General features: G+C 37.5%; 1 protein-coding gene across 3 annotated transcripts in view; it reads left to right on the top strand.

The window, feature by feature from the left end:
* GKAP1 (G kinase anchoring protein 1) overlaps positions 1-12,570 on the top strand; it is an 80,271-nt gene extending 67,701 nt beyond the window's left edge. For all 3 annotated transcript variants that reach the window (XM_032164385.2, XM_058446183.1, XM_032164384.2), the window contains 4 exons: positions 2,546-2,609; positions 8,749-8,819; positions 9,324-9,401; positions 12,246-12,570. In XM_032164385.2, the coding sequence (XP_032020276.1) occupies positions 2,546-2,609; positions 8,749-8,819; positions 9,324-9,401; positions 12,246-12,293 (261 nt within the window). In that variant the 3' untranslated portion in view covers positions 12,294-12,570. The remainder of the gene's footprint in view (positions 1-2,545; positions 2,610-8,748; positions 8,820-9,323; positions 9,402-12,245) is intronic.
* Positions 12,571-13,327: the final 757 nt, after the last annotated feature.

Here is a 13,327-nt window from a genome sequence, read left to right as displayed (position 1 = left end):
CAGAGAAATGCAAATCAAAACCACAGTGAGATACCATCTCACACCAGTTAGAATGGCGATCATTAAAAAGTCAGGAAACAACAGGTGCTGGAGAGGATGTGGAGAAATAGGAACACTTTTACACTGTTGGTGGGACTGTAAACTAGTTCAACCACTGTGGAAGTCAGTGTGGCGATTCCTCAGGGATCTAGAACTAGAAATACCATTTGACCTAGCTATCCCATTACTGGGTATATACCTAAAAAATAGATTTTTTAAAAAGCCTAAGGGAGGAGATAAGATTTGTGGTTTAAAATAAAATGTATACGTAACAAGTGCTGGCAAGGATATTGAGAAATTGGAACCTGTTCACTGCTGGTGGGAATGTAAAATGACACAGCTGCTGTGGGATGATATTGAGAAGATATTTGCGATGATGATGCGTGTTGCTGAGGCTTGGAGTGAAGACAGTCTGCTAAAACAATGGATAAGTATAGAGTGTAAGAGGAAGAGCACGTCTTTAACTGGTTTGGGGAATGGGAACTAATAGATTTCATTTTGGATATGTTGCGTTTTAAATGGCTACTTTTTTAGACACAGTGCAGTAACACATGTGTATTTAATTTTATTAACTTTGCTGTCATGAAATTAAATATGCTAGCAAGAATGTTATGTATTTCATATGTGCTCTTTATTATAAGCTAATATGTTACTGGTATTTTATACATTTATATTTTTATATATGCAGTTTTTAAGCAGTGCAAATAATTGTCACAGGTAATCATGCTCATTTGCAATTTTTGCTTTATGAGCTATTTTAGACCCTAAACCTTGAATAAGAGGTACCTCCATGAAGACTGATCTGGACCTTGAACAAAGGCTTGAGCCAGAAATAGAATCTGGTGAAATACTAACACAGGTTGAAGCCCAGAGGGTGGGAATTTCATAGTGAGTGTAGTTTCATATTCACCGTGAATATTTCTATATTCATAGCGAATATAGTTGTAGTTGAGTGTATGTGTTTTCCCCCATTATGTTTTTATGTTTCCATTTGACTGGTTTCCCTTGTTCGTTTCTGAGCTTCTCAGCAGTCTTCCTACGTTTATATTCAGTATGGTGCTTTACTTCAGTTTATTGTATTCACTGCAGTATTACTCAGAAAACATTATTTACTTATCATCAACAATTTAATGGACAGAGTACTATTTAGTAAAAGCCATCTTTATTGGGCTTAAAACACATTTTAATTTGTTTTTAAAAAAGATTTGAATCTGGTAACTTCTATACATATCTGTGTGTATGTTGAGAGGAAAAAAAATGATTTTTCTTATGTTAATGTTTTCTTTAGGTTTTTGTTTTTCTATACTATGTTAAATGCTTTGTTTTCTCTAATGTATTAATGTATTAAATCTTTGTAAATGATTCAGGCCTGGGCGCAGTGGCTCACGCCTGTAATCCCAGCACTTTGGGGAGACCAAGGCGGGTGGATCACTTGAGGTCAGGAGTTCAAGACCAGCCTGGCCAACGTGGTGAAACCCCATCTCTACTGAAAATACAAAAATTAGCCAGTCATGGTGGCGCACACATGTAGTACCAGCTGCTAGGGAGGCTGAGCCAGAAAAATCGCTTGAACCCAGGAGGCGAAGGTTACAGTGAGCCGAGATCGTGCTACTGCACTCCAGCCTGAGTGACAGAGTGAGACTCCGTCTCAAAAAAAAAAAAAAAAAGTAAATAAGTGATACAGAGAGTGTTATAAGACATGTTTAATAAGGGTAGCATAGGGATAAAATTGCCTAAAATATGGATATTAATGTGGGAACACAATCCTTTCTGTTCATAAATGTATACTTGTATCATTTATGTAATGTGAGAAGAAGCTAAGCCATCTGGAAAGAGAAATTGAAAAAGAGTTGAAAGATATTTGGGTAAAGTACTAATTCATGCCAGCCAAAAATTATAACAGTGATTAGTTAGTGAAATAACAAACGATTAGTGAATCTTCAACTGAGAAGGTACAGAACTGCCCTATAAAATTCAATATCCACTACAAGTCTATCACATTTTAAATTTAAAATTAAAGTTTAAAATTAAAAATTCATTTTTTCAGTCACACTAGCCACATTGCTAGTGTTCTTTCAGTAGTCGCATATTGGACAGTGACAAATACAGAGCAGATGTAGAAAGTCCTAGTATATTGCCGGACAGTACTGCTTTAGAACTGTGGCTCATTTCCTTTTGGTTTTCATTCAAATTATTTTGAATTGTATAAGGGTTTTATCTGAGGAAGAAAAGAAGATTATTTAGGAAAATTTAGTATTTCCTAAGTTTTCTCCACTTTTATCCCTCTCTTCTTTAATTTTCAATCACGTATAATATTGATATATATTATTGTGCCAGGGACTTAATTTAAGTTGTAGATAGTTCCGAATACATTTTCCTCCATCCTGTTTGTTTCAAAAGTAATTATATCTTTGAGCAAGCCTAGAATTCAGAGCTTTGTAAGTTGACAGTAAATAATTATATCACTACTTTTAAAAAAACTAAATCTTTTTTCTTTGACTGTTAGGCAAAGTATAAGGAAGTGAAAGCAAGAAATGCACAATTATTGAAAATGCTTCAGGAAGGTGAAAGTAAGTGGATTTTATGTTTTTGTAATTAAAAATTTATCTTAAATAATATCTGAAGGTACTTTTTCAAATATGTGATTTACCAACTCAACAAAAGTGTTTGATAGCACAATAGGGTGACTATAGTTAACAATAATTTGTATATTTCAAAATACCTAGAAGAAAAGATTTGAAGTGCCCTCAACACAAAGAAATGATAAATGTTTGAGTTACTGGATATCTTAAATACCTATTTGATCAGTACACTTTGTATGCCTGTATCAAAATATCACATGCATCTCATAAATATATACGATTATTATGTGCCAATAAAGAAATTGAAAAAAAGACTCAACAAAGTAGAAAGGTTTCCCAGAGTGATATAAGCTAGACAGTTGGCCAAGCATGGTGGCTCACCTGTAATCCTAGCACTTTGGGAGGCCAAGGTGGGCAGATCACTTGAGGCCAGGAGTTTGAGACCAGCCTGGCCAACATGGTGTAACCCCGTCTCTACTAAAAATACAAAAAGTAGCCAGGAGTGGTGGTGCACACCTGTAATCCCAGCTACTCGGGAAACTGAGGCACGAGAATTGCTTGAACTCGGGAGGCAGAGGTTGCAGTGAGCCGAGATTGTACCACTGTACTTGCAGCCTGGGGGACAGAGCAAAACTATCTCAAAAAAAAAAAAAAAGCTGGATAGTTGCTGATAAAGTTATTATTACAGGTCACTCTTACAGCATCTTAGTTTTATACCAGTTTATAACTATTCAGGTAAAAGAAACTCTTAAAATTTCAATTCTTATAACTTACTGAACTATATTTAGAGGGAAAACAAGCCTAACATTTGCTTAGGATTCTGCTTTTTCAGTTATTGAAGGAGGCAGCCTGTCATCACTTTAGGTTTTCCTTTTTGTTTCCTTCTCTCCTTCTCCCCTCGCCACCGCTCTTCATACTTTTGCTGCTACTCTGTAAACTTTTGACAAGAGGTTACCAGCGGGAAGCCAAGGAAATCAATCGAAAAAATGATTACAGATAAGATTAGTAAAGCTGATATACAAAAGCCCACCAAATCAGTTGCATTTCTCACTGTGTATATACCTAGTGACACTTATCTTGAAAGTTTTATGAAAATTTTACATTCATAATAGAAAAGGAAATATATGTTAATTTTTTAGTATGAGACTTAGGCAAAGGAAATTATAAACCACAAGAAACACAGATTAAGACATAAAAGAGAAAATCTTTCTCTGAATAGACAAAATTAAATATAATCAACAGTTTTCATATTAATAAATGCTAATGAAACTCCAAAAATAGCTCCTGTGAATATTGTATAGCTCTTAAGAAATTGTGAAATTCACCTTGAAAAAATGAAAAAACAAAATACCAAAAATGGTTTTCAGATGTGAAGGTATAGTCAGCACTCCATATCCGTGGGTTCCCCATCTGTGGATCAGTCAATTGTGGATCACAAATATATTTGTTGAAATTGTACATGTGCAGACTTTTTTCTTGTTATTACTCCCTAAACAGTACAGTGTAACAGCTATTTACATAGCATTTGTGCCATATTAGGTATTATAGGTAATCTAGAGATCATTTTTTAAATATATATATATATATATTTATTTATTTATTTATATTTTTTATTTTTTGAGAAGGAGTCTTTCTCTGTCGCCCAGGCTGGAGTGCGGTGGCACTCACTGCAAGCTCCGCCTCCCAGGTTCACACTGTTCTCCTGCCTCAGCCTCCCGAGTAGCTGGCACTACAGGCACCTGCTACCACGTCTGGCTAATTTTTTTGTATTTTTAGTAGAGACGAGGTTTCACCATGTTGGCCAGGATGGTCTTGATCTCCTGACCTCGTGATCCACCCGCCTCGGCCTCCCAAAGTGTTGGGATTACAGGCATGAGCCACCGTGCCCAGCCAGTAATCTAGAGATGATTTAAAGCATATAGAAGGATATGCATATGTTTTATGCAAATATACACCATTTTATATTAGGGACTTAAGCATCTTTAGATTTTGGTGTCCTTGGGAGGTCCTGCAAGCAATTATATACCAAGGGAGGACTATACTTGGAATAGAAATGTCCAAACAAAATTTAAACTACATTACAAAATAGTTGTCAAACAATGAGTAAAAATCATAAATCATGTCCAGTTGAACATAACATGAATACTCTTGAAGTAGGTTCAACCTTATATTTTTTATAACTTAACTATTACACAAATAGAAGTTAAAGAATTATAGGGGGGAAGCTAGGCGCAGTGGCTCATGCCTATAATCCCAGCACTTTGGGAGGCCGAGGCAGGTGGATCACTTGAGGTTAGGAGTTCGAGACCACCCTGGACAACATGGTGAAACCCTGTCTCTACTAAAAATACAAAAATTAGCCAGGTGTGATGGTGCTTGCCTATAATCCCAGCTACTTGGGAGGCTGAAGTGCAAGAATCACTTGAACACAGGAGGCAGAGTTTGCAATGAGCCAGGATCACGCCACTGCACTCCATCCTGGCTGATAGAGTGAGACTTTGTCTCAAAAAAAAAAAAAAAAAAAAATTATGGGGAAAGACATTATTTGGACATTTAGATGTCTGCATCCTGAGATTAATTTAGACCTGTGCATGTTATTGATCTCCATGTGGGTCTTTTAATGAACAAAATTATGAAAATAAAAAAGTTATTTAGAAGATATATTTCTAAGTGCAGAAATGAAGAGTATCATTGCGTATTGGATGTATAAATTCCAAATATGTAAAAATAAAATAATATTTCCTCCCCATAAAACACTGTGGAAATTGAGAAAGTTAACTGATAAAAGCTTGCTCTCAAAAATAGATTAAAAATCGCTATCAGTAACAACAGTGTCCATAGCATAAGTAATCCAAGTAGAATTTTATATAGGATTGTTACATGAAAATACTTGTAACACTTATAATGTAAATGTAAATATGGTCAGTTCTGTAATAATGCAGCATGTGTTCCTAAAAATCACTAGTCTCTGCAAAATCACACAAGATGGCCAGGCACAGTGGCTCACACCTGTAATCACCTGTAATCCCAGCTTTGGGAGGTTGAGACAGGCGGATCGCTTGAGACCAGGAGTTCGAGACCAGCCTGGGCAACATGGCAAAACCTTGTCTCAAAAATTATATATACAAAAATTAGCCTGGCATGGTGGTGCACGCCTGTGGTCCCAGCTACTTAGAAGGCTAAGGTGGGAGGATCGCATGAGCCCAGGAGGCTGAGACTGCTGTAATCCTGCCACTGCACTCCAGCCTGGGCAACAGAGTGAGACCCTGTTGATATGGTTTGGCTCTGTGTCTCCACCCAAATCTCACCTTGAATTGTAATAATCCCCAAGTGTCAGGGGTGGGACCAGATGAAGATAATTGAATCATGGGGGTGCTTTCCCCCATGCTATTCTCATGTTAGTGAGTTCTCAGGAGATCTGATGGTGTTATAAGAGGCTTCCCCCTTCGCTCAGCACTTACTCTCTCTCTTGCTACCTTGTGAAGCGGTGCCTTCTACTATGATTGTAAGTTTCCTGAGGCCTCCCAGCCATGTGGAACTATTAGTCAATTAAACCTCTTTTCTTTATAAATTACCCATTCTCAGGCAGTTCTTTATAGTAGTGTGAGAATGAACTAATATACCCGTCTCAAAGAAACAAAAAAACCCCACAATACTTACGAGAAAAAGGGAGGTTAGAAGCACAGCACTTAAAAACGTTGTGAGTGACACATGAAAAAAAGATGGGAAACTAATAAAAACAGTAACATAGTTTTACATATGTTAAAATGGTTAAATACATAAATATTACATAAATATGGCACTTTACCTTGAAGAAAACCTGAAGTTTGCTTGTGGGTAAGTAGGTCTCAGAAGGGTTACAGCTTGTGTGTTACTGCTACATGGTGGAAGGATGGAAAGTTGTCAGACCAGATGGGTGTGGTTCCTAACACACAGTGAACCAAGGTAGCTGGTAGATATTCAAGGAGTACATGTGGGTGTGGTTTTCTCTGTTCATAAAATTGTACATAAGTGTATTGAAAATTTGTGTTATGTTCAAGTTGTTACCTAATACATCAACCTCATTGAAACAAATTTGTGTTTTCAAAACAAGCATTATAGGAGAACTGATTGTAATTGAAATATTACATAACTCTTTAAAATCACTAGTTTTCAGCAAGTGTTTATAATCCTGGGGATGGAGGAGTAGAAAGCATAATTTGTAAAAGTTCCCAGGTTGATTCTTGAGAGACTGAACTGATTCTTGATAGGGTGTTTCATCTTATCATATTAAACTATGAAAATAAATTTGAACTACAATCTTACATTGCAGAGCTGTGGTGATATCAGTACTCATTTTCCTCCTTTGCTAATTTTATTACAATTTTACCTCTCTAGTCTCTCCTAGTTTGTTTTCAAAATGAGGAGCTAGTTTTTCATACATTAGCCATTACCATGAGTTAAGGAAGTTCTCAGCCATGTGAAAATTTCTGAAGCTTAGGAAACATAGGGCCAAAGTATAGATATCTTGCTTCCCCCAAGAGAGAGAAGTGTCTAGAAAAAAATGAATAGTTCTATGAGACCACACATGTCATATGATCATTTGTGATCATATGAGCTACATTTAGTTGACATTGCCTTACTGGTGTGAAAATTTATTCAGAGAATAATAATGTTGTTGGCATTATAGTATGCTCACTACACCAACAATTCAACAAAAAAGCACTCTACATTGTTTTTATTTATTTATTTTGAGACGAGTCTCACTCTGTCACCCAGGCTGGAGTGCAGTGGCATGATCTTGGCTTACTGCAGCCTCCGCCTCATGGGTTCAAGTGATTCTCCTGCCTCAGCCTCCCGAGTAGCTGGGATTACAGGAATGTGCCACCATGCCCGGCTAATTTTTGTATTTTTACTAGAGACAGGATTTTGCTGTGTTGGCCAGGCTGATTTTGAACCCCTGACCTCAGGTGCTCTGCCTGCCTCAGCCTCCCAAAGTGCTAGGATTACAGGTGTGGACTACCATAATTGTTTTTAAAATCATGCCTTAAGATTAGTCAAGGTATTTATCAAGTTTTTCCCATATGTGAAATTTTGTTTTCTTGTATCCTTGTCCTATTTAGAGTAGATGTAAAAATTACTCTTGCACCATATTTGTGCAATTAAAAAATATGTATTTTTTTATTGACAGAGTCTCTCTCTGTCGCCCAGGCTGGAGTGCAGTGGCACCATCTTGGCTCACAGCAACCACCACCTACCCAGTTCAAGGGATCCTTATGCCTCAGCCTCCCAAGTAGCTGGGATTACAGGCATGCACCACCACACCTGGTTAATTTTTGTATAATATTTTTTAGTAGAGACAGGGTTTTGCCATGTTGGCCAGGCTGGTCTCCAACTCCTGGCTTCAAGTGATCTGCCCACCTCAGCCTCCCAAAGTGCTGGGATTATAGGTGTGAGCCACCACGCCCAGCAATAAATATTTTAACACCACAGAAAATGTAAAATTTCAGGCTGGGCGTGGTGGCTCACGCTTGTAATCCCAGCACTTTGGGAGGCCGAGGCGGGCGGATCACGAGGTCAGGAGATCGAGACCACGGTGAAACCCCGTCTCTACTAAAAATACAAAAAAATTAGCCGGGCGTGATGGTGGGCGCCTGTAGTCCCAGCTACTCGGAGAGGCTGAGGCAGGAGAATGGCGTGAACCTGGGAGGCAGAGCTTGCAGTGAGCCGAGATTGCCACGCCATTCTCCTGCCTCAGCCTCTCCGAGTAGCTGGGACTACAGGAGAATGGCGTGAACCTGGGAGGCAGAGCTTGCAGTGAGCCGAGATTGCGCCACTGCACTCCAGCCTGGGCGACAGAGCGAGACTCCGTCTCAAAAAAAAAAAAAAAGAAAGAAAATGTAAAATTTCTAAGAAAAAAATGCTGTGGTGATGATGATCAGAATTTACTGGTGAAAATGTAAAACAAACAAGCAAAAAAGAATTTACCAGTGAAAAGTAAGAGCTATGCAAGGTCAAGAAGTAGATTCTTTAAGTACGACAAGAAATCATTGTTCTAACTGCACTACTGTGTCTTAGTTCCCTGAAGTATTGTTAAAGTATTTGAGTGACTGGAAAATCTATGCTACTGTTTTTCCTTTTTTGTCAGTGAAAGATAAGGCAGAAATACTTCTGCAAGTTGATGAATCACAAAGTATCAAGAATGAGCTCACTATTCAGGTAAGGAACTGTGGAGCATACATGACTGGTTTTCTTAGGCTGTCTTTAGTCTTGAATTATTAAACGTAACTAAACAAATACAGCTCATCAACACTGTAAGGAAGTAGTATAAATTATACTTTATTATTATGTAATAGCCCATGAATGAAGATTCTGTTTACAGCACTAAAGGAGGTAGGTATGTCCTTCCCCCTGAAGAATGGGGGATGATAAGGCTGTATTTTAATGAACCATGAATTTAGAGACAGAAAGGGCAGATAGAACTTACCCTGTATCTGGGCTTTATTTTTCTCCCCTTCACATCCTTATTGTCTTCTTCTCTCAGGACAGTTTGCCCCATCTTTAATATAGAGCTGTGTACAATACCAAATGGAAATTATGGGGGGAGCTTCTCTGTTACTCATCCATTTAGTTGTCAAAAACCTATCATTGTGAATATGTTAAGAATTGAATATTTGCCAAAAACCCCAAAATGTCTTTTTCTTATTGAATATTTGGTTATAGGTGACTTCACTTCATGCTGCATTAGAACAAGAAAGATCTAAAGTGAAAGTATTACAAGCAGAATTAGCCAAATACCAGGTATGCTTTTATAATTTATAAGTGTTTTTGTCAAAATAATACATTTGGAGTAGATACTGTGTGAGAATAAATGCAGTATTTTATTCTTAGGCCAAAATTTATTCACTAAATATATTGATAATTTTATTATTGGTCATATAATTTACAATGTAGAAGATGTTATTCTAGACATTGGTATATACAGCAATAACTAGCATAATTCATTAAAATCCTTGGTACTAGGCCGGGTGCGGTGGCTCACACTTGTAATCCCAGCACTTTGGGAGGCCGAGGCGGGAGGATCACAAGGTCAGGAGATCGAGACCACGGTGAAACCCCGTCTCTACTAAAAATACAAAAAATTAGCCAGGCGTGGTGGCGGGCGCCTGTAGTCCCAGCTACTGAGAGGGGCTGAGGCAGGAGAATGGCGTGAACCCAGGAGGCGGAGCTTGCAGTGAGCCAAGATTGCGCCACTGCACTCCAGCCTGGGTGACAGAGTGAGACTCAGTCTCAAAAAATAAATAAATAAAATAAAATAAAATAAAATAAAATAAAATAAAATAAAATAAAATAAAATCCTTGGTACTACATAGATGATACAGCATACATGCCATTGAATCATATTGGGGAAAGGCACAAAAGGACAATTGTCCTGTTTATAAGGTTGATCACTTGGATACAGTGATATCTCCTAGATATCTCCATTGTAAATATATATTTTCCCTTTTATAATTAATATGTGAGGTGATACTTTGAGATTGTATGAATATCCTTTTCATCTAGTGGCTTTAGCATCCATTGATATTTGTGCCTTTTTTTGTGATTGCAAAATAGTAATTTTCTATTCTATCATTTCTTCTGCATTTACAAGCTAGCATTGAGCAGTTTGTTCCAGGATGAAGCAATTAAAAATACCAGTGCTTTTGTGTGTGTGTGTGTGTGTGTGTGTGTGTGTGTGTATGTGTGTGTGAGATATATTTATGTGTGTGTGTATATATATGTGTTTCTAAATCATAATATAAAATACATTAACTGGAATCATAGCCAAAAAATCTCAAAAGCTACTCATGGTGTGGAGAACATAGCAGTTGATTAGCCCTGGCTTTAAAATTGAATCAGTCCCAGAAAGAGAATTCCCTTTACCTGGGAGACCTTGAAAAGGATTCTTCTGTGTTTGTTGTTTTGGATTTTTAAGAAATCTCATCGAGAAGCATGGTAGGAGTTTTATGTATAGTGGGTGGGTATCTACTTCAAAAAATATTTTTGCTAAGTTTATTTTTATTTTTCTGCTAACTAGAAATCTTGTTTTTAATACATGTCATTACACATCTCCTGTTCCAAAAAACCTATTCGTACTGTTTTTCTCTGAATAAATCTTTGCAAAATTTTTATATGGTCAGGAGTGAATGACAGCATTCTTATTCTCGAGTGTTGTTTCATTTTGCTTTATAATGTTGATGTTGAAATGGTTATAGTCAGAAAAAGAATGAAAGAAATGAAGAGAAACTGCCATCATTATCAAATGAGTCTGGGCTCCATATGCCTCTGATACAACCACCTCTCTTTAAGAGATGCACTTCCACAGAAAAAGTAGTTCCCAAACTTGGCTGATCATTGAAATCATTTGGAAACTTTGAATTAAAGATTGTTAGTCAATTAAATAAATGTGGGACAAAGCCTAGATGTCAGAATTCTAAAAATATTACTGTTTAGGTAATTCTGATGATCAACTAAGTTCGGACACCATTGCCATAGTTTATAAAAATGGGAAAAACTATACATACAACTATTATAAAGTAAATACATTAAACCATTATTTATGGTTAAATTGAAGGGGGTAGCGTAGCTATTGATGATTTTAATTTTATTCTTTGCATGTTTGTACTTTCCATATTTCTATAATGAGTATTTGCTTTTTAAATCAGAATAAAACAGAAAATGTTATGTTATGTTAAAATATTTATGTAGGCCGGGCGCAGTGGCTCACGCTTGTAATCCCAGCACTTTGGGAGGCCGAGGCGGACGGATCACGAGGTCAGGAGATCGAGACCACGGTGAAACCCCGTCTCTACTAAAAATACAAAAAAATTAGCCGGGCGTGGTGGCAGGCGCCTGTAGTCCCAGCTACTCAGAGAGGCTGAGGCAGGAGAATGGCGTGAACCCGGGAGGCGGAGCTTGCAGTGAGCCGAGATTGCGCCACTGCACTCCAGCCTGGGCGACAGAGCGAGACTCCGTCTCAAAAAAAAAAAAAAAAATTTATGTAAAACTCTTCTTGTCCTTTATGCTGCCTTTCCTTTTCCTTGGCTCAAGTCAAATACCACAAATGATGTTTCATATGGAGCAAATTAAATACAAATTTATATATGCAACTGAGCAATATGAAAACCATAACCTAGTTTTCAATCCACTAGTGAACAAAATCAAATTTCTAATGCTAATATGAGCAAAACTCAACAGAACTTGAATTATAAATTGAATTACCCAAAAGGTAATGAACTGAATTACTAAATTTGCTGATCATATGGAACAAATTAAATGTACTGTTTATTTTAGTATTGATCAAAAACTTTATTTTTAATTCTGGAACAGTGAAAATGAGTTCTAAAAAAATAAGATATTGGTGAGCTTACTAAGGCAAGACTCTTACTCAAATAGAAGTAACTTTTCTAAAACCAATCTTAACCATTTATAAAAAATAACCGTATTAAAATAATGTAGCAGTATGTAGACTCAAATTTACAACAAAATCAAAAAAGAAATTGCTTCCTTCTCATACTCCAAGATGCCTTTGGTCTATATTTTTTAAATGAAGTGGTCCCAAAATGGTATGTCGTAAATAATTTTCCCTATTTTTTTTTTTTACAGGGTGGCAGAAAAGGGAAAAGAAACTCTGAATCCGACCAGTGTAGGTGATTACATTAGCCTTTGAAGTCACCACAAAGTTTAAAACTTTCAGGATTTTGCAAAGTTGTATATATTTAATGCTGTGCAACTGCTAAACTATGCAGTTTTTGTTGAAGGAACTAAAAGCAACTAGCTCCGTAATGGTCTATAATTTTATTTCTTTTGGCTTAAAGTGAAAAAGAAGAAATAGAGAATTCCAGCAGAATTCAGTGGTTGTTTACTATCCATACTTCTTAATCACTTTAGTTTTTCATCAGTCAATAAAATTAATTTACTCTTCCACTAATACGTTTGATTTGTTAAGTTTCAGAAACGTGAAAGTATTTTTGCTTACAGCACAGCCAATCAGTTGGGTCCTTTCAGTTTAGTGAAAATTTTCTCAGCACTTTCTGCACACTAAACCCTATAGGACATGCAAGATGAAATATGGCTGATACCCTCAAGTAGCTTATGCTTGGGGGAAATAGAAGGTGGGAGTGGTTAGGCCGGGTGCGGTGGCTAACACCTGTAATCCCAGCACTTTGGGAGGCCAAGGTGGGCAGATCACTTGAGGCCAGGAGTTTGAGACCAGCCTGGCCAGGAGTTTGAGACCAGCCTGGCCAACATGGTGAAACCCGTCTCTACTAAAAATTTAAAAATTAGCCAGGCATGGTGGTGTGCGCCTGTAATCCCAGCTACGCGGGAGGCCGAGGCCGGAGAATCGCTTGAACCTGGGAGGTGGAGGTTGTAGTGAGCTGGGCGACGTAGAGAGACTCTGTCTCAAAAAAAAAAAAAAAAAAAATGAAGGTGGGGGTGGGTAAAACAAGAGCAAAAATTACCATAGATAGTAGACTGTGAAATCACATTGTTTGGAGATTGAGAAAACTTGCATGAAATAGCTTTTAGAGGGTAGATACTTTTTCTGTAAATTTATTGACAGGCAGTCCAGGCAGGCAGAATGAAAAACAGTCTGTGGGCTGGGAATGGTGGCTCATGCCTGTAATCCCAGCACTTTAGGAGGCAGCAGTAGGAGGATCGCTTGAGCCCAGGAGTTCGAGACCATC

The sequence above is a fragment of the Hylobates moloch genome, unplaced genomic scaffold (assembly GCF_009828535.3).
Source record: "Hylobates moloch isolate HMO894 unplaced genomic scaffold, HMol_V3 SCAFFOLD_10, whole genome shotgun sequence".
NCBI classification, from domain to species: Eukaryota; Metazoa; Chordata; class Mammalia; order Primates; family Hylobatidae; genus Hylobates; species Hylobates moloch.
This window is presented reverse-complemented; position numbering and strand designations above follow the sequence as displayed.